Raw genomic sequence first — 20,895 nt, forward strand, 5'->3', positions numbered from 1 at the left:
CCTCCCAATGCACCCCACCAACAGCTCCTAGCACCAGCACAGCACCTTCCCCCATGGGATGGGGGCAGGGCATTGGGGGGCTAACAGCTCTCACTGAGCTCCTGGAGCCTCCTCAGGGAGTACTGTCCACACAGAGCTTTGCCACTTCATCTTGGGCATCACTGTGTCCAGCACAGGGTTGGGCACCTTAAAAGACTTTTTGTCCTCACCTGAAACCCATCCCAGGGTCCTCACCCTCAGAGGATGATTAGAGGGCTGGAGCACCTCTCCTATGAGGACAGGCTGAGGGAGTTGGGGCTGTTCAGTCTGGCTCTGAGGAGACCTCATTGTGGCCTTCCAGGATCTGAAGGGGGCTACAAGAAAGCTGGGGAGGGACTTTTGAGGGTGTTAGGGAGTGACAGGACTGGGGGGAATGGAACAAAAGTAAGAATGGGTAGATTCAGCTTGGGTGTTGTGAAGAAGTTGTTGCCCATGAGGGTGGTGAGAGCCTGGCACAGGTTGCCCAGGGAGGTGGTGGAAGCCTCACCCCTGGAGGTTTTGAAGGCCAGGCTGGATGTGGCTGTGAGCAACCTGCTGCAGTGTGAGGTGTCCCTGGCCATGGCAGGGGGGTTGAACGTGGCTGATCCTTGAGGTCCCTTCCAACCTTAACAATTCTCTGATTCTATGCTTCTCAGACCAACTCCACCAGCTCACAGCAACATCCCACAGCCTCCAAGGAAAACACTTCCTTCTCCCAACAGAAAACACCCCAAGGCACTGCCCAGGCATCACCCACCAAGAGATCTTCTGCTTCTCCAAAAGAAACCAGGAGACAGACCTTGGCTGCTGTTGGTTGTGCTCTGCAATGTTTATTTGACTCCCCTCTCCCCCTCCCCCCCGCCAAATAGCTATTTTCATGCAGAATCTTTCCTTTCATCAAAGTTGTTTCCCCGCAGCCTCTTTGACAACCCTCCCCCTAAACCAAGGAACAAAGTGACCCAGGAGTCAGCCAAACAAAGCAAACTCTGACCCAGAAAAGTGGTTTCTGATGTGGCAGAGGCTGGAAGAGAAACAGAATTTGGCCAACAGAGCTGATCTGCAGCTCGCACCTCTCGAGCACCACGGAGCTGCCTTCAGCCTCCAGCCCTTGGGGTTGTCCGTCTGGGGGTGGCAGAAGGGAGGGGACACACAAACACATCCTTGTGCTGCAGGACCTGGGGACTCTCCTGAGGGGGGGGTCCAAGCCCCAGCATGTTGAACTGGGTGATATAAATATAAACCCTTGATAGAAAGCTGTGGTTTGTACAGAAAATATCATCTCACAAAGGCACTGGGGTGAGGACCACACTGTCACCCTCCGCGGGCTCCCTCCCGGCTTCTCCAGCCACCGCCAAGCGTCGGGGTTGGAGGAAGGAGCAGAAGGAGGAACCAGAGAAGTCCTGGTGCTACCATCCCAGAGGGATTTCACCCCACTGTTGCCCTGGAGTGGGGTTTTGTCCCAGCTGGATGGTGCTTTTCCATGGTAGGGGGCAGTGTGACCCCGCATGGGCTCCGGGCTCCTTGGGCTGGCTTGCGGCTGGGATGGCCTGGAGGGAGGTGCATAGATCGGTGGGGCTGGGGCTGCTCTGCCCGGTGCTCCGCTCCTTCTTCATGCCAGCAGCCCCAGCCGGGTCACCTTGGCCGAGAGGAAGGAGTGGATGATGAAGACGATGGTTTTGGGGCAAGAGTGAAGGTCCAATTGCTGCAAGAAAGGAACGGAGGGATGTTTGCAATGGGGAGGCTGCTCCTGAAGCAGTCAGCAGAGAGGGCAGAGACCACCCAGAGCCCCCCCCCAGACATCACCACAGCCTTACTGGGGTCCTGGGAAGGGCTGCATACTGCAGGGGCTGCGTGCAGCCAGGCCGTGCTTCACCCCTTCATGCCAGGCGAGTTGAGTGCTGGGCACTGGGTGGGCACTCTGCTCATCCTCTACCCCCAGGCTCGGTGGGACTCAGCAGGGAAGGGGAGGTGGTGAGGGTAAAGCCAACTCACAATCTCTCCCTCTGGGCCACCGAAGTCCAGGTAGAGCATCTTGGTGCCATCATCAGAGGACATCTGGAGCTTCTCGAAAGGCTGTTGGAGCAGGATGGTCTTGCTGAGCCCGGGCTCGGTGGTGGAGATGGTGAAGCCCTTGTCGATGTGGATGGACAGAGTGCAGTCCTGCCCCTTCCACGTGCAAGCTGGGGACAAGGGTGGGGACAGAGGTGAGATAGTGGCCCCGTGTCCCACCACCCGGTTCCACTCTAGAACCCCACTGACCTGTCGAGACCTCCTGGACCAGCTCAGCAGCTCCGTGGGTTCCGTCCACCAGCAGCCGCGTCCACAGCGCCAGGTCGCGGGGGCTCTCCAGGCTGAACAGGTGGCTCTGCACGCCCAGCCGGCTGCCGCTGCGCAGCGCGAACGACAGCTCCGCCTCGTACAGCGCGGAGCCTTTGGCCGGCCCCGAGTGCACCAGCCTGCGGCACCGCACTGCCATCAGCGCCGCTCAGCACCGCTCCCATCTGCGCACCCTGGCCCGACGCGCCCCGCTCCTGAGGCTGCGCGACGAGGCCGCCAGAGGGCGCTGCAGCACCGCGGATGTGCCCCCGCCCGGGAACTACCCACGACTGGCACCGACCCCGGGACACTGGCACCGATCCTGGACGGTCGGTGGCACGGACCTGGGATTCTGCCATCATCTCAAAAGCTTCTGCCATCCTCCCTGGGGCTCTGCTCTGGCCCCCAGTCCCTGCCATCACCCCAGTCACTGTCACCTTCACTGGGGCTCTTGCCCAGATCCCCAGCTCCTGCCATCCCCCTCAGACACTACCACCGCACCTGGGGCTCCATCATGATGCCCATCTGTGCCACAACCTGCTCTGCCATCACCTCTGGACTCCACCACCATCTCAAAAGCCTCTGCTGCCACTGAGACTTCTGCTGTCAGCCTGCCCTCGTCTCCAGCCCCTATCATCATCCACAGTCACTGCCACTATACTGGCGTGCTACCCTGAATCCCTGCCAACACACCTGGACACGGCCACCCCAAGTCCCTTCCACACCCCTGGGCACTGCTACCACCCCGTCAACACCCCTGGCGCTCTGCTCTGGCCCCCAGCCCCTGTCACCCCACCCCCAGTCACTGTCACCACCTCAAGGCTCTGTAACCATCCCTGGAGGTCTTCCCTGACCTCCCCCGCTCCTGCCACTGCCACCACCCCACCTCTCATGCAGGGCAGGCGGGTGCTGGTCCAGCGTCCCCTACCTGGTGGCAATGAGGGGGTAGTTGTGTGTGGGCTTGCCCAGGGCGTCGCGGGTCTGCGGCAGGCTGCCGTACAGCAGCAGCTCCTTCTCGGTCAGGACGGCCAAGAGGTTCCTGGTGCCAGCGCTAGGGAGCTGCAAGGGGACGGGGTCAGGACCACCAGCGAGCACGGCGGCACGGGGTGCTGGGGGGACGTGGAGTACCTGCTCGGTCAGCCAGCCCACATGCTTGATGTCCCTTCCAGCCACCCCGCTGGCACCCGGCAGCTGGGCTCGCAGCTCCTCCTTCACCCGAGGCAGCAGCGCGCCCGCGTTGGCCTGGATGGCGCCGAGCCACGACTGCGCCGTCGCCTCGTCCTTCGCCCGCAGGAAGAGGGCGACGCGCCCGTCCGCCGAGCACACCTCCAGGTACCTGCAGGGACACGGCCCCGCTGGGTCCCCGCTGGGTCCCCGCCGGCCTTCGGCACCCCGCGGCCCCCGCAGAGCCATCACCACCCCCGCCCCGGCACCGCGCCCTGACCTGTGCTCCGGGTCGGCGGGGAGGCACTTGCGGGACACGTAGCACATCTTGAGGGGCAGGGTCCTGCCCTCCCGCAGCTCCCGAGGGGGCAGCAAGGGAGAAGACCGCTTCTGCAGGGCCGTGGGCGAGGGGTCCCAGCTGACCGTCGCCCCCGTGGAGGAGTTCTTGAAGTAGGGAGAGATCTCCTTCATGTACTTCACTGGAAGAAAGGCGGCACCCAGCTGAGGGCTTGGCACTGGCCAGGGTGGTCTCATCCTGCCCACCAGCACCCATCTCCCCTCCCAGAAGCCACTGCACCAAAGCAGGTGCCACCTCCCTTACCTCCCCAGAGCTGTCACCCATGGGTGCGGCAGGTCCCCTGAGCCACACCCCTGTGGGTGTGGGGAGTGGATGGCACTAGTGGCCAGTGCTATATCAAAGGGTAATATTGACACCTAGGTGGGCTTAGCATCTCCTCAGGGCCAGCAGTGGATCTCCAGGACCCCTCTGGAAGGGAAGGACACCCATGCCCCTGCTCCAGCCTCCCAGCTCAGGGTGCCTCCCAGCTCAGGGTGCCTCCCAGCTCAGGGTGCCTCTCAGGAGGGCTAAAAATGTCCTTTCCCAGCTTTCGTCTTTCCTTTAACCCAGATCCACGTCTGATCAGGTCCCCAGGGTAGCACGTGGAGGCAGGGGTGGGGGAGTGGGCAGGAGTCCCAGGCCAAAATTACAGAGTCCAAGCCGTGCTGGGACAGCCAGTCCCACCGCCAGCTGGGAGAGCAGCCCTCCCACCATGGCTCGGCCCCAGGAGCAGCCTCGGGCTGCCTGCTCGCAGCTCACATCGCCCTGCCCCAGCAGTTAGCAACCAGCGACGAGAGCTCAGCTTCCAGTCCCCAGCAAGTCTGGATCTGGAGCCAGAGCCCTCAGAGCTGGCTCCCGAGGTTTAGAGGAAGGGGGAGATGAAAGTCACCGCGGGCTGATGGGGCCCCACAGCTACAGGCATGAAAATTAGGTCAGCGTCAGCGGCCAAAAAGCTTGGCTGAGCAGGGGGGGATGCCAGGCATGGAGATGCAGCATGGGACCGACTGCTGCCTCCAGGGAAGGGCTTCCCTTTGGTAAGCCTTGGGGCAAGCACCATGGTACAGACACATGCTTGCTACCACGTCCCCACTGTCACCACTGGGCTCACTCGAGGTCCAAGCCAGCATTGCGGGGGGCAGAAGGGGGTGCATGAGCTTGGCTTTGCAGCCAACTCCTGTAAATGGCTGCTTGGTGGAGCAGCTCCATCCCTGCAACAAAGCCACAGCAGACTGGTTTGGTGCCAGAAGAAGCCCTTTTTCCAGCCATGAGAGAGCCTGCACGCAGAGCCTACCACCCCCATCCTTTCCCTGCCCACCACCCCCATCCTTTCCCTGCCCACCACCCCCATCTTCCCTTCACTGCAAGCTCTCCAAAACCTCTAAATCCCCAAATCCTATCCCAGGCTGCCTGGCTTGAGTGGGATCCAGGTACAAATGACAACCCATGGTGGCCCTGGGGCCAAGGAGGTAGCATGGGGCCACCAGCCTTGTGCTCTGCGCTTCCCATTATAAATAGTGGCTGCGCTCCCACCGGCATCTGAGCCAGGATGGATTTCACCCCGAGTCACTCAGCTTGGCAGCAGGGACCTGCCACTGTCCTGGTGCCTGGGCACTGACTGGAGTCCAGAAAGATATCACCCAGCCACTGAAACCTGAGCAGTGTTCCCTGTGCCAGCCCCTGGCTCCCTGGGCACGCAGAGACGTCACTGCCATCAGCTGTGCGGTGGCGGAGTCACGTCCTGATGGCGCCGTGCCTGGCCCAGGATGGGGCACAGAGAATTGCCAGCCTGTGCCTCTCTGGCACATGGCTTCAAGGAGGATTTAAGGCTGCTCACAAAGCACTGATGGGTTCCCACTGGAGGGGTCCCAAGCTGGCAGGGGAGCAGGGATGTGCTGGAGGCTGTGGTGCTCCCCAGGGAGCTGTGCACCGCGGCTGGGCCACCAGCCCACAGGAGCTGCTGTCCCCTCTGGTGACCCCAGCATGGGATTTATCATGGATTAACTTCTGCCAGTCCCTTCACTGCAGGGATTCACCTGGTATGGAGTGGATTCATTAATTACACTGAATCCTAGCATGGTTGGGGGCAGAAGGGAGCTCTGGGGATCACCCAGTCCAATCCCCTGCTAAAGCAGGGCACCCACAGCAGCTTGCCCAGGAGCACAATGCCCAGGTGGGTTTGGAATCTCTGCAGGGAAGGAGACTCCACAACCTCTCTGGGCAGCCTGCTCCAGGGCTCCAGCACCCTCACACCAAAGTTTCTCCTCCTGTTCAGATGGAACCTCTTGGGTTCCAGTTTGTGCCTCTTGTGTCCGGTTGCTGGGCACCACTGAAGAGTCTGGCCCCATCCTCTTGCCCCCCACTCTTTAGCTCTTGCTGAGCATTAAGCAGATCCCCTCTCAAGCTGCTTTTCTCCAGGCTCAGCAGCCCCAGGGCTCTCAGGAAACTCCTCATAGTGATGTTCCAGGCCCCTCAGCATCCTTGTGGCTCTCCATTAGTAGTCCTCTGTCTCTCTTGTACTGCGGAGTTGAGTCCAGAACTGGATCCAGGACTCCAGATGCAGCCTCACCAGGACAGAGCAGAGGGGGAAGAGAACCTCCCACGACCTGCTGGCCACACTCTTCTTAATGCTTGCCAGGATACCACTGGCCTTTTGGCCACAAGAGAACACTGCTGGCTCACACTGAGCTTGTTGTCCACCAGCACTCCCAGGTCCCTCTTTGCAGCACAGCTTTCCTGCAGCTCAAGCCCTGACCTGTAGTGGTGCCTGGTACACTGCCTCCATCTCTTTCAACCATCTCAGACCACGTTATTCATCATCTCTCAAGTGCAACTCTTGAATGTATTTGTTTGTTTTCAAGTTAACCCCCCAGTGCTGGGCCTCCAGGCTGGTTGCCCTTCTCCTGCTTAGCCAGAACCCTCCAAAAATCACTCAGCAGAAACACAGCTGCTGACTTCAAGCCCCCTCCAGCCAACAAACAGCCCTCTTGAGGCCTGCTGGGCTAATCCACTCAGCTCCCAAAGCCATAGCTGAGTGAGTCCTGGAGCTCTGCTCCTGGGGAGGACAACTCATCCCACTGCCCCCCTCCAGCATGGAGGAGAAGGGTCAAACAGGACCTCAACTGCTCTGAGTAGTGCTTTATCTCAGGTTGTGGGGGGACAGCAGAACTCTCTGGGGAGGCCACGTGTGAGCAGCTGCTGGTGGCCAGGCTCTGCAGGGGGGGTCACAGCAGAGGGGCTCCCAAGCTTGCAGCACGTTCAGAGCCTGCTGTGTGCCCTGAGCCCTGCAGGGCAGCAGGAACACATTCTGCCAAAGGCTCCAGGCCTGCCCTGCTCACATCTTTGTGTTCCAGTTGGGGTTTTTCTCCTCAGCAGTTCAGGAAGGGGCAAAAGCATACAAACCCCTGGCTCCCAGATCCTCACTCTCCCCCAGCCCACCCCTCCCAAGCAAGGAGAACAAGCCTGAGCCAAACGCTCCGGAACCCTTGATCCCAAGTCACAAGGACCTGCCCCACACACATGCCCCTGGCTCAGCACCACCCAAAGCCAAGCTCCTGAAAGCTTTGCTGAGGAGCCACAAACCTTTCTCCAGCCAGCAGAACCACCACAGCCATACAGGCACCCAGCAGGAGGCCCAAGAGCACCCCCCCCATTGCTTGGGCCACCAGCTTGGCGCTGGCATGCTCCTGCTTCAGCCTGGAGATCAGGATAGGTCCTGCTGCTCCCCTCACCAAGAGCTTTCCAGCAGTATCTACACAGCACAGCAAGACAAAAGAAAAAGTCCAACTACAGCTGGCCAGCACATCAGAAAGATTTCTAGACAGGGCCTGGGGATCTAGTGCTGTCTTAAGAAGCTGCTACTCCAGGTGGCTCCTGTGTCCCTCAGGACTAATGGTGCAAAATGGAACACTTCAAACCAAGGTGTGTGTCAGCAGTCACACATCCCAAAGAGGCACTGAAACAACCTGGGAACTTCCAGCTGATGTTGTGCTGTGCTTCCAAAACGCTCAGCACAGGGACTGCCAACAGCCACCCCATCCAGCATCCCACCCAGGGATGCCCCTGGCTCCCAGCACAAACAGTGCAGCTGCTGCTGGTCCCAGCTGCCTCAGCTCAAGTCCTGCTACCACAGGGAGGAAGATGCCATGGGATGCTGTAGGGTGGAGATGCCATCACTGCCCCTCTTGGCCCAGGCTCCTGTCCCAGCACTCAGTGCCACATGCCACGCTCCAGCTCTCTGTCAAATAGTCCCCAGTGCTGCATGGCCAGGGGTGACCCATGGGCCATCAGGGAGACCATGGGACAACATGATCATGAGAAACACCCCCAGAAAACTCCTCAGGGAAAGCAAAGCTTCAGGACAGCAAGGTGTGGAAGAGGTGTGAGGATGTGGCCCCTCACCACCTCTCTGCACCATCCCCAGAGCAGGCCCAAAGCCTCTGTTTCTGCTTGGGTTCGTTACCAACTTAAACCACCAAAGCACAAAGAGCATCACTGTGGCCAAAGCTGCTCATGCACTGGAGGCCACCTCAGGGCTTGCTGTCCTGAAGCCCTTCTGAGCCCTGAAGCAATGGGCAGCCACACAAATCCCAGCTGCCATCACCCACCTCCACTGAGCACCCCCTTCCACTCCTCCCTGGGTGTTACTCACCCCAGGGGCACCTACAGTTTGTGGCTATTCCACATTTCACACCTTGCCCAGCCCCACCCTCTGTGACTGCCTGGCAATCACCCCACCAGAGACAGGCACCCCCAGCACCAAGCTCTCCCAGCACCCCTGAGCTTTCCTCAGTTTCAACCCTCCAAGCTATTACTTGGCTGAGCGAGTCCTGGAGAGCTGCAAACAACAGCCCAGGAGCTGCTCTGCGGCCCAGGAGCCCCAGGCTGCCACCGAGGTGAGATGCAGCTCCTCCTCCCCACTGCTCCCAGATCTCCCCCCATGCCAATACAGTGCAGGGGCCTCTCTGGGAAAACCACTCCTGGCACCAAAGCCCTTCCCAGCACAGCTGGAAGGATGTTTTTCAGCCCCTCCCCTGCCGTGGAGGTCTCTGGAACCCAAGCAATGCAGAAGGAGAAACAAGGAAGAATAAGGTAAAGGAGAGCAGCTCTCCCCAAAATAACAATGTAAGATAAACACAGGGAAGCTCCTCCTGCAGATGCCAAGGGAGCAGTGAAAAAAACCCTCTTGGCAGGACATGCTGAGAGGTATCTGCATGTCCTCACACCCAGCCAGCAATGACACCCAGGAGGCAGAGCCAGGGCTGAGCAGCCCGGGGTGAGATCTGGCACTCGGAGCCACCGCTGAGACTCACTTTGAAATGCAGCACTGCAGAGCCTCAGCACAGCTCACTGCCCAGGGAAGGGAAGGGAAGGGAAGGGAAGGGAAGGGAAGGGAAGGGAAGGGAAGGGAAGGGAAGGGAAGGGAAGGGAAGGGAAGGGAAGGGAAGGGAAGGGAAGGGAAGGGAAGGGAAGGGAAGGGAAGGGAAGGGAAGGGAAGGGAAGGGAAGGGAAGGGAAGGGAAGGGAAGGGAAGGGAAGGGAAGGGAAGGGAAGGGAAGGGAAGGGAAGGGAAGGGAAGGGAAGGGAATTAACCAGGTTGGAAGAGACCTTTGAGATCATTGTGTCCAACCTATCACCCAACACCATCTAATCAACTAGACCATGACACCAAGTGCCTCATCCAGTCTCTTTTTAAACACCTCCAGGGATGGTGACTTCACCACCTCCCTGGGCAGCACATTCCAATGGCCAATCTCTCCTGCTGGGAAGAACTTCTTCCTAACATGCAGCCTAAACCTCCCCTGGCACAGCTTGAGACTGTGTCCTCTTGTTCTGGTGCTGGGTGCCTGGGAGAAGAGACCAACCCCCACCTGTCTACAACCTCCCTTCAGGGAGTTGCAGAGAGCAAGAAGGTCTCCCCTGAGCCTCCTCTTCTCCAGGCTAAACAACCCCAGCTCCCTCAGCCTCTCCTCACAGGGCTGTGCTCCAGACCCCTCCCCAGCCTCATTACCCTTCTCTGGACACCTTCAAGTGTCTCAATGTCCTTCTTAAATTGAGGAGCCCAGAACTGGACACAGGACTCAAGGTGTGGCCTAACCAGTGCTGAGCACAGGGCACAATGACTTCCCTGCTCCTGCTGGCCACACTCTTCCTGATGCAGGCCAGGATGCCCTTGGCCTTCTTGGCCACCTGGGCACACTGCAGGCTCATATTCAGCCTACCATCAACCAGTACCCCCAGGTCCCTTTCTGCCTGGCTGCTCTCAGCCACTCTGACCCCAGCCTGCAGCACTGCAAGCTTGCCTATGCCTGTTACCTTGGTAGTTTTATTATTAATTCCCCCCCCCCCCCCCCCCTTTTTCTCCTTATTCAGTCTGGAGAGGAGAGGGCTCCAGGGAGACCTTCTGGTGGCCCTTCAGTGCATGAGGGGGCTGATCAGAGAGCTGGGGAAAGACTTTTGAGCTGGTGACAGGACAAGGGGTGATGGTTTGAAACTAGAAGAGGGAGATTTGGAGTAGACAGAAGGAAGAAATGTTTGACACTGCAGGTGGTGAGAGACTGGAGCGGGTTGGCCAGAGAGGTGCTGGAGGTCCCAAGCCTGGAACCATTCTAAGTGAGGTTGGATGAGTTACTCTTCACAGAAAGTGAGGTTGGAGTGAGTTACTCTTCCCAGAAAGAGTAATTGGCCATTGGAATGTGCTGCCCAGGGAGGTGGTGGAGTTACTGTCCCTGAAGGTAGTCAGGAAAGGATTGGATGTGTCCCTTGGAGCCATGGTTTAGTTGTCAGGAGGTGTTAGGTACTAAGTGATAGCTTGGACTTGGTGATCTCTGAGGTCTTTTCCAACCTGGCTGATTCCATGATTCCACCTGCTGTGACACTGCTTGAAAACTGCCCTAAAAGCTCCTAAACTCAGGACACTTCCAGGAGGAGTGAGGCAGCCAACAGACACAAAAAACTCCTGTGCCAGACTCCTCAGCTGTGGTACAGGGCAACCCCAAGGCAAGTCACAATCACATATGACAGTACATGGGGACCAGAAACCACCTCCCCATAGAACCACAGAATGCATAGGCTTGGAAGGAACCCTCCAGGGTCTTCTTGTCCAACCCCACCCCACAGTGAGCCCAGACATCTTTAACTAGATCAGGTTAAAGGTGTTATGGTCCTCCTCTGCAAGCTCTGGAGTGAGCCCAAGCAGAAGAGAGCAGGGAAGCCTCCACTTTAACATTCTTTGGGCACCCCAAGGTTACCCTCTGCCCCCATAGCCCTGCCACCCCCCCACCCCCAGGACAGGGTGCTTGGCTAGCCAGCTCCCAGAGATCCACTAGAGTGTCACAGAGAAGGCAGAGGACATCCCATCCCCAGGCAGGGTCACCACCATGCCAGCAAACCCAGCACTGGGAGGAGATGGAGATGGCATCATGGCTGTACCCCATGTCCACGACTGTATGAGCAGCAGAGATCCCTGCCCTGCTCCAGCTCTTGACTGCAGCATCCCTGAGCAGCATCACACCGTGGGAGCAGAGCACCACCAGCTACAAACTGACCCCAAAGCCTCTGGAGTGCTGTGGTGAGAGCAAGCCCAGCTCAGTTCTCTGGCCAAGGGCACCTGCTGGGAGTCAGTACCTGCTACAGCCTGCAGCTGCCTCCCAGGAGGGCAACCTGTCAGCAACTGCCTCCCAGGAGGGCAACCTGGCAGCAACTGCCTCTCCAGGGGCATAGGGAAGGAAGGAGGAGGAAGGAGAAGAAGGAAGGAGGAGGAAGGAGAAGAAGGAAGGAGAAGGAAGGAGAAGAAGGAAGGAGGAGGAAGGAGAAGAAGGAAGGAGGAGGAAGGAGAAGAAGGAAGGAGGAGGAAGGAGAAGAAGGAAGGAGGAGGAAGGAGAAGAAGGAAGGAGGAGGAAGGAGAAGAAGGAAGGAGGAGGAAGGAGAAGAAGGAAGGAGGAGGAAGGAGAAGAAGGAAGGAGGAGGAAGGAGAAGAAGGAAGGAGGAGGAAGGAGAAGAAGGAGGAGGAAGGAGAAGAAGGAAGGAGGAGGAAGGAGAAGAAGGAAGGAGGAGGAAGGAGAAGAAGGAAGGAGGAGGAAGGAGAAGAAGGAAGGAGGAGGAAGGAGAAGAAGCAAGGAGGAGGAAGGAGAAGAAGGAAGGAGGAGGAAGGAGAAGAAGGAAAGAGGAGGAAGGAGAAGAAGGAAGGAGGAGGAAGGAGGAGGAGGGAGGAGGAGGAGGAAGGAGGAGGAGGAAGGAGGAGGAGGAAGGAGGAGGAGGAAGGAGGAGGAGGAAGGAGGAGGAAGAAGGAGGAGGAGGAAGGAGGAGGAGGAAGGAGGAGGAGGAGGAAGTGGTGGAAGGAGAGAGGCTGTTCTCTGCAGGAAGGGCAGCTCATCTTCAGCTGATCTCCAGCTCATCTTCAGCTCCCGCAGGAGCTCTAGCAGAAAGGAAACTCATGCCAAGGCAAAGGATAAAAAGAAAATACCAGAGAGAGGGTGGTCCAAGAACAACAGCCCCAGGGAAGAATTTCACAGCCTCCCAGAGAAAGAGGCTCTTGTGTTTCTCTCTGGTCAATAAAACACAAACCACCCCACCAACAATGCTATCTGCTCCCAGCAGCTGTGCAGAGCAGCACATTCCTCTGGCTGAACCGTGGTCCTGTGGCTCCCAGGAGAGGAGGAACCCACAGCAGAAAGGGCTGAGCAAAGCTGAAACTGAAAAATCTGGAGCTGAGACAAGGTGGGGAAGGCCTTGCAGGACAGCAAGAGCCACAGCAGCTGCCGGCAGCAGAAGACACAGAGCTCCGCTGTGTCCAGGCAGAGCCAGAGAGCTGCCCCCACATCGAACCTCCCTTGGGGTTTGCAGCCCCACAGCCACACCAGGAAGGGTCTCCCTGGGGCCAAGACCTCTCAGTTAAACTGGGTCACCCCAGGGGCTACTTGGTAGTGAGAGGAGAAAGGGTCCAGTCCCGAGGGACAAATCCTGGGTGCTCAGGGGTTTGCCCACCCGTGGGCAGATGTGATTGGCAAGTTAACAGCAGAATGGGGTCTCTCCCTCAGGGCTCCCACAGTCCCAACCCCCCAGCCCTCACCCACTCCCCAAGCAGGGCCCCCAGGGCTCCTGCAGTGTGCCAGCCCCTGCAGGCATGGGAGACACCAACCACCAGGTACCAGGAGGGAGTCCATACATAGGTTCATACAATCCTGGAATGGTTTGGCTTGGAAATGACCTTAAAGATCATCCAGTTCTAACCCCCCTGCCATGGGCAGCAACACCTTCCACTAGCCCAGGCTGCTCAAGGCTTCATCCAGCCTGGCCTTGAACACCTCCACAACCTCCCTGGGCAACCTGCTCCAGTATCTCCCCACCCTCACTGGAAAGAATGTCATCCTAATCTCCAGTCTCAGTCTCCCCTCTCCCAGCTCAAAGCCATTGCCCCTTGTCCTGTCATTCCCAGCCCTCATCAAAAGTCCCTCCCCAGCTCTCCTGTAGCCCCCTTCGGGTACTGGAAGGCTGCTCTAAGGTCTGCCCAGAACCTTTTCTTCTCCAGGCTGAACAGCCCCAACTCTCCCAGTCTGTCCCCATTAGAATAGAATAGAATAGAATAGAATAGAATAGAATAGAATAGAATAGAATAGAATAGAATAGAATAGAATAGAATAGAATAGAATAGAATAGAATAGAATAGGAATAGACCAGACCAGGTTGGAAGAGACCTTCAAGATCATCGTGTCCAACCTATCTCCAACACCACCTAATCAACTAAACCATGCAACCAAGCACCCTATCAAGTCTCCTCCTAAACACCTCCAATGATAGGGTAGGTTCTCCAGCCCTCCAATGATCTTTGTGGCCTCCTCTGGACCCACTCCAACAGTTTGATGTCCTTCTTCTGCTGGGAGCACCACAAGTGATTCCCAAGGGCTCAGCTCCAATCTCCCCTAGGATGGTGAAGGTTGGATCTCTGAGATGCTTGTAAGCTCAGCTGCCAGACCTGTGGGGGCTGCAGCTAGGGTTCAGCTGCTGGGGATCCCATGGGAAGGCTTCACTCCAGAGCTGCCCCTGCCTGCACGCAGCAGCCTACCCCAAATCCATCCCAGCAAACAAAAAGGTGCTCAGCAAGGTGCCCACACAAGTATCCACTTCTGCTGGCATGAGTCTGCAGAGCCACACTAGCCAAGGACATGGGGTTAAAAGCAAATCACAGGGAGAGCAGGAGTAAGTTTTCCATTGCCCCAGGAACTGCAGCCCTCAGGGGGACTCTATACAATAGAAGTGTCACAAACCAGATCAGCTCTCCCCACACCTCCCACTGCTGCCTGCCCGCAGCGAGACAGAGCCGCTGGGCATTGAGCAGCGGCACACGTGTGGTCTCCCCCTCTCCAGAGCTAGACAAGGAGATGCCAGCAGTTACCTCCAGCTCTTCAGAGGAGCAGATCAACCAGTCTGCACATCCTGTTTTCCATTTGAAAGAGTATGCAAATCAGCATGCAGATGATGTGCCATCCCCACGCTTCCAGGACATCACTGGGAAAAACAGGGATCAGCTCCTAGAAGCAGGAGGAGCCTCATCCTCTTGTCCCTCTTAGGATCATAGAATTGTCAGGGTTGGAAAAGACCTCAAGGATCAGCCAGTTCCAATCCCCCTGCCATAGCCAGGGACACCTCACACTACAGCAGGTTGCTCACAGCCACATCCAGCCTGGCCTTCAAAACCTCCAGGCATGAGGCTTCCACCACCTCCCTGGGCAACCTGTGCCAGTCTCTCACCACCTCATGGGGAACAACTTCTTCCTAACATTCAAGCTGAATCTCCCCACTTCTAGTTTTGCTCCATCCCCCCCAGTCCTATCGCTCCCTGATACCCTCAAAAGTCCCTCCCCAGCTTTCTTGGAGCCCCCTTCAGATCCTGGAAGGCCACAATTAGATCTCCTGGGAGCCTTCTCTTCTCCAGACTGCACAACCCCAACTCCCTCAGTCTGTGCTCATAGCAGAACAGCTCCAGCCCTCTGCTCATCCTCGTGGCCCTTCTCTGGACACCTTCCAGCACCTCCAGATCCTTCCTGGCACAGAGGCTTCAGAACTGGACCCAGAGCTCCAGCTGTGGTTTCAGCAGAGCGGATCAGAGGGGCAGAATCCCCTCCCTGGCCCTGCTGGCCACACTTCTCTTGCTGCAGCCCAGGCTCTGCTTGGCTCTCTGGGCTGCAAGTGCTCACTGCTGGCTCCTCTTGAGCATCTCCTCCCCCAGCAGCCCTAAGGCCTTCCCTTCAGGGCTCCTCTCAAGCCAGTCCCTGCCCAGCCTATAGCAGTGCTTGGGATTGCCCCGACCCAGCTGCAGGACCTTGTCTCCTACCTTCCAAGACTACCTCCTTGCCTGTCTTCTTCAGGGCCTGCACGGCCTCATCGTGCGTCGCCTCGGAGAGGTCGGTGCCGTTGACGGCGAGGATGGCGTCCCCCACGTAGAGCGCCTCGGTCTGATCTGCTGCCAGCCCCTTGAATATCTTGGAGATCAAGATGGGCATTTTGTTCTCCCTGCCACCTTGGAAGGGAAGAGAGAGGAAGCGGTCATGGCTGCTGGGAGAGCACTGAGGAGCGGGTGGGGAGGGGGATTGCTTGGCTACCAGTTGGCCCCAGCGTGGCTGAGCGTTTGGCCCCGTCCCATCTCCTCAGATGCCCACAGCATGCCCTGTAGCAACCAAGAGCAGCCAAAATACCCTGAGGCTTTACAGCAGGTGAAGATGACTTGACCCATAAAGGTCTCCCTTCCACCCCATAACATTCTACAGCTCTGTTTTTGCTCCCATACCCCCCTGCCAAATGGCAGATTTCCTCACAGAGTGAGGGTGGCCCTCATCCCATCCCTGCTGGCAGGAGAGCACGTCTTTATTTGCACTACTAAATCGTGTGTGCTGAGCCACCATGCCCTCTCCAAGGACTCCATGATCTAAACAGATAAGACAGCTGAGTGGTTTTGGAGAGGCAAAAGAGCCAGGGAGAAGGGAACCAATCTGGCTCTCTGCTTCTCTTGGCACAGTAGCCCCTCTTGACCTGCTGCTCCCTGTTCTCCAGTCTAAAAGGATGCCTTTCAAACCTCCCCGCGGCTGGAAGAGATCAGTTTGCAAGTTAACTTTTGAACCTGCAGGGAGATCTGAGCAGCATTGCTGCTGCTGCTGCCACCATGCCAGGGAGCAGGAGCTCAGCAGCTCCTGCCAAGCCCCAGCCTGGGCACAGCAGCCAGGGATTGGCAGCCACCAACGTGCCCTACGCCCCAGGACAGCCTGTCCTGAGAAGCCTCCAGCGATGACCTCTCATCCCAAAAGGAGATGCTGAGCCCAGGCTGTTGTCACCACCAGCCCCAGGGCTGCTCCCAGCCAGTGCCACAGGCATTTCCTTGCTCAGCCGCCTGCCAGGCCCCTCGGAGGGCTCCGGTTATCAGCTGTCAGAGGCCCCCCCGTGGGGGCTGCTCCGAGCTGCTCAGCCTGTCCTTAGAGCAGCAGCTCCTCGCCTGGGCTGCCAGCACCAAGAGCTGTGCCAGGGACAGGAGCCTCTGCCAGACAGGATCTTGCACAGCTCCTACTGTCCTGCCAGTCAGGGCTAGGCCAGCCCAGCAGCTTCAGCAGCCAGGACCTCCCCACGTCCCACCTCATCCACAGCCCAGTTTATGGTGAAGTGTCACTGGGTGAAACACAGCTGGCACACTTCTTAACCCTAAAGCATCCCGAGTGAGGAAGGGTGATGCCCTCCCTGGCAGTGGCAGGGGCACCGGCAGGGCTGCCCCACCGCCCTCAACAGCTTCTTGTTCCCGTTTTAGGTGACAAACACTTGGTTTCCACATGTGTCACTGCAAAACCAAAGTTTTGGCTCAAACAAGTAACGTTTTTCCCTCCCTGGGAGAGCCAGAGAGCTCTCAATAACTTGGCAGCCAATGGGTTAATACCAAAAGGGTTTTATGCTTCCCAAAAGGAAGGGCTGGCAGGCTCGGGCACCCCACGAACACCACCAGCGGGGCATTTTCCATCCAGCCCCAGCACTCAGACACCCACATGGCAAACCCCTGCCAGGTCCAGAGGGAGCTAGCGGCTGCGTCACAGACCCTCGGAGCTGGGCTGAGCCACGTCAGGACGGGAGAGCCACCGCTGAGCCCGCGGCTGGCCCTGCCGCACACGGGGTCAGGAGCCCTCGCCCAGGCACCCTGACAGCCCTCTGCCTGCCCACTCGCTGCCCGCTCGCTGCCCACTCCACCCTCCTTTCACGCTCAGAGCCACGTGAAACGCCAAGGCAGCAGAAGTGCTGTCCCTGCCCCACCAACTTTCCAGCCTGCAGCCCGGCCGAGCCAGTGAGAGGGCAAAGTCAGGAGGGCAAACACGGAATGTACCACGGGAGCCTTCCCGCTGCCCAGCTCTCCCAGAGCAGGCATCTCCAAGCTGGAGGTGTTGTTTTAACAGTGCCTGGAGGGCTCTAACCGCTTTCTTCGCTTCGCTGACAGTTTGAAAGGGACATTCCTCAGCACAGGGGCACGACAGGGACAAGGACATGCCGGCTGTGCCCTCTCGCTGGCTGCGAAAGGGCAGCTTTTGCGTAACCCGGTGCCCCGTGCCTCCATCAAGGGACAGCAGCCTACCCTGCCTGCAGAGGGGCAGTGGGAGCCCCCTCCAGCTCCCAAACGCCGGGGAGCCCCAGTCTGGCGAGGGCACGGCGGACGGGGACTGCCGGCTCACGGCTGCGCCCCAAAGCACCGCTCCGTCCGTGGGCTGAGGACGTTTCGGGTCCCGTCACTGCCACGTGTCCCCTTCCCCTTCCTGCCCAAGGGCTGATCCCGGGCAGTGCATGGGGTGTGAAGACCGCAACCCAATCCCAACGCCGACCCCAGCCCCTGCCCCAGCCCAGCTCCCCTTTCTTCCAGCGAGCTGCTGGAAAGGGAAGCAACAGGTTCCGGTGCCCTGTGCCTTTCCCTGGCGCCAGAAACCACTCTCCCGCTCCCCCCTCACCTTTGATGCTGATGCCGAGCCCCCCAACGTCCTGCTTCACCACCCGCACGGTGCGCCTGATGTTGGCGAGCGCCTCGGGCACGGCGGAGCCCGGTTCGCCGCCGTTCAGCTGCGCCGCCGGGGCCTCCCCGGGACCGGGGCTATCAGCTGGGCTCACCCCCAGCACGTCTTCGGCCAGAGTGAGCAGGACGCGGAGCCATTGCCCGCCGGGGCCGCGCAGCTCCAGCAGCCCGCTGCGCGGGGCGCGCCTGCCCGCCGCCATCTTCCGCGCCTGCCGCGCCGCCCCCGCCGCTCCCTACGCGCCCCTCCGCGCACCGCCCCGCTCCGCACCGCCCCGACAGCGCCCACCGTCCCGCCCCGCACCGCCCCGGCAGCTCCTACTGTCCCACTCCGCACCGTCCCGCCCCGCACCGCCCCGGCAGCTCCTACTGTCCCACTCCGCACCGTCCCGCCCCGCACCGCCCCGGCAGCTCCTACTGTCCCGCTCCGCACCGCCCCGCTCCGCACCGCCCCGCTCCGCACCGCCCCGACAGCTCCCACCGTCCCGCCCCGCACCGCCCCGGCAGCTCCTACTGTCCCACTCCGCACCGCCCCGACAGCTCCCACCGTCCCGCCCCGCACCGCCCCGGCAGCTCCTACTGTCCCACTCCGCACCGTCCCGCCCCGCACCGCCCCGACAGCTCCCACCGTCCCGCCCCGCACCGCCCCGGCAGCTCCTACTGTCCCACTCCGCACCGCCCCGCTCCGCACCGCCCCGACAGCTCCCACCGTCCCGCCCCGCACCGCCCCGGCAGCTCCTACTGTCCCGCTCCGCACCGCCCCGCTCCGCACCGCCCCGGCAGCTCCTACTGTCCCGCTCCGCACCGCCCCGCTCCGCACCGCGCCGGCAGCTCCCACTGTCCCGCTCCGATCCGCACTGCCCCGGCAAATCCCGCCGCCCCACTCCGCACCGTCCCGCTCCGCACCGACTCGGCAGCTCCCACCGCGCCCCTTCGCACTACCCCACTCTGCACCGCCCCGACAGCACTCACCGCCCCACTCCGCGCCACCCCCGCTGGGACAGAATCAGCTGGGCACTCCCCATTCCGTCCTGGGACAGGGCACTGAGAGGGACTTGGCTCCCCAGTGCCCCCCACTCTGGCCCTGGACGGGGCATCAGGAGGGACACGGCTCCCCATTGTTCCCCGCACCAGCCTGGGATGTGATGCTGGGAGGTAAGCAGTACTCCCTGCTGCTCCTCATTCCAGCTCAGGATAGGGCACCGGGATGAATGTGGCCTCCCAGCCCTCCCACTCGGTCCCAAGACAGGGCACAAGCAGGGGCCCAGGATCCCAGTGCTCTGGTTTTTGTCCTGGGTCTGGCCCAGGTTGTGACAGGGGTCCCATGTTGGGTTATGTGGTGGGAAGAGCAACAGGAGCTGGGAAGGGGGCATTTGACTCAGCCCCCTCACCTGTACCCCACCCCCACAGTGGGGTACCCAGTAGCAGCAGCATCTGGCTGCTCAGCAAGAGCAGCAGGCTGAAGGGGCTGGAGAGCAGCCCTGTGGAGAAGGATTTGGGATGCTGGGGGGTGAAAAGCTGGAGATGAGCTGGCACTGTGAGCTCACAGCCCAGAGCCAGCCATGTCCTGAGCTGATCCCCAGCAGTGTGGGCAGCAGGGGCAGGGAGGGGATCCTGCCCCTCTGCTGTGCTATGCTGAGACCCCCACCTGCAGTGCTGGGGCAGCTCTGGAGTCCTCAGCACAGGCATGGAGCTGTTAGAGCAGGGCTAGCGAAGGCCACAGCACTGCTGGGAGGGCTGGAAGCCCTCCGCTGTGAGGCCAGACTGGGAGAGTTGGGGCTGTTCAACCTGTAAAAGTGAAGGCTCCAGGGAGACCTTCTGGTGGTCTTGCAGTGCTTAAAGGGCTGATCAGAAAGCTAGGGACAGAATTTTGAGCAGGGCCTGTTGTGACAGGACAAGGAGTGATGGTTTGATACTAGAAGAGAGATTCAGACTGGAGAGAATGGAGAAATGTTTGACACTGGGGGTGGTAAGACCCTGTCCCAGATTGCCCAGAGAGGTGGGAGATGTCCCAAGCCTGGCACCATCCCAGGCGAGGCTGTTTGGGTCTCTGAGCAACCTGCTCTGGTTGCAGATGTCCCTGCTGGCTGCAGGAGGGATGGACTGGATGACCTTTGAAGGTCACTTCCAACACATACCAATCCATGAGCTGCAGGGCTGGGCAGGATGCTTAGGGATCTCGTCAAGCACCCCACACCCACACTCCTGCCCACCCAGACCCCATGGAGCACCTCAGGGTTGGAGATGTGCTGCAGGGGGTTCTATACAGTGTACCACCTTCCCAAAGCACTTTTGGCTCTTGCATAGGGACCAGCCCTGGCACAAGCATGGGTGTGGGCTGAGGAGGTCCCATGGGGCACTGACCACATCGAGCCCTGGCCCAAGGGATCTCTCAGTAGCCAGTGAGGCTGGGGAGGCAGCTCCCAACAGCTGCAGTGGTTGTGAAACTGCAGCGAGGTGAGGGAGATATTTGCTTTTCCTTGCTTGTCCTGGATCCTGGAAATGGGAACACTGGTTTGTTTCCTTTGGCACAGCCACATTTTCTTCTGCAGCTGAGAGGCAGCCATCAGGAGTAGAAACTCCCTCTAGGAGTAGGAAATGCCTCTTGGCACATCCCCTCTGTGCCCCTTGCATTCCCAGTGCTTCAGGCAGCCCTAGGTGGGTCTGGGATGAGGCTGCCAAGCTCCCAGCTCCTCTGCAGAACACAGGGGTTGACAGGAATTCAGTTTGTGTGCCCCAGGCTGAACAGGGCACAGAGCAAGGGGCTGTAGCCTTAGAGGGCAGGGAGCTGCAGCGAGCTCAGCCCTTCCCTGCCCAGGGACACAGCCAGGGACCACAGCCAAGGACCATAGCCAGCCCTCAGCATCGGCCACGTGCAGAGGGGAAAAATGCTCCTCAGGCTCCCTCCCACACTGCAGCAGCTGTGGAATTTCTTGAGGTTGCAGCAGAATAAACCCTGAAGGTTATTTCTTCACAAAACAGAGACTTCACATATTCCTGATTTTTTTTAATGTTAAACACTCCAGGATTTGGCTACA

At 59.4% G+C, this 20,895-nt stretch overlaps 1 protein-coding gene across 1 annotated transcript; it reads right to left on the reverse strand.

Annotated features, from left to right (window-relative positions):
- Positions 1-847: 847 nt before the first annotated feature.
- Positions 848-18,101, reverse strand: SNTA1 (syntrophin alpha 1). The gene is made up of 8 exons (XM_068149743.1): positions 17,799-18,101; positions 15,164-15,349; positions 3,779-3,977; positions 3,463-3,670; positions 3,263-3,393; positions 2,278-2,474; positions 2,011-2,198; positions 848-1,720 (listed from the first exon to the last, which is right to left on the reverse strand). Exons 1-8 carry the CDS (start codon positions 18,058-18,060, stop codon positions 1,628-1,630), a joined length of 1,464 nt encoding a protein of 487 aa, XP_068005844.1. The 5' UTR covers positions 18,061-18,101; the 3' UTR covers positions 848-1,627.
- Between the last annotated feature and the right edge of the window lie 2,794 nt (positions 18,102-20,895).

Source organism: Melanerpes formicivorus, unplaced genomic scaffold (genome assembly GCF_026170545.1).
Source record: "Melanerpes formicivorus ecotype bairdi unplaced genomic scaffold, bMelFor1.0.p_v2 SCAF_19, whole genome shotgun sequence".
Classification (NCBI taxonomy): domain Eukaryota; kingdom Metazoa; phylum Chordata; class Aves; order Piciformes; family Picidae; genus Melanerpes; species Melanerpes formicivorus.

Coding starts and splice junctions, on each gene's coding strand:
- SNTA1 (XM_068149743.1), bottom strand. CDS start 18,060: ATGGCGGCGGGCAGGCGCGCCCCGCGCAGCGGGCTGCTGGAGCTGCGC. Junction 3,978..15,163: donor CAAGGAGGTAGTCTTGGAAG/GTAGGAGACAAG, acceptor CCTTTCTTCCAG/TGAAGTACATGAAGGAGATC. Junction 2,199..2,277: donor GGTCCAGGAGGTCTCGACAG/GTCAGTGGGGTT, acceptor CCTTGTCCCCAG/CTTGCACGTGGAAGGGGCAG.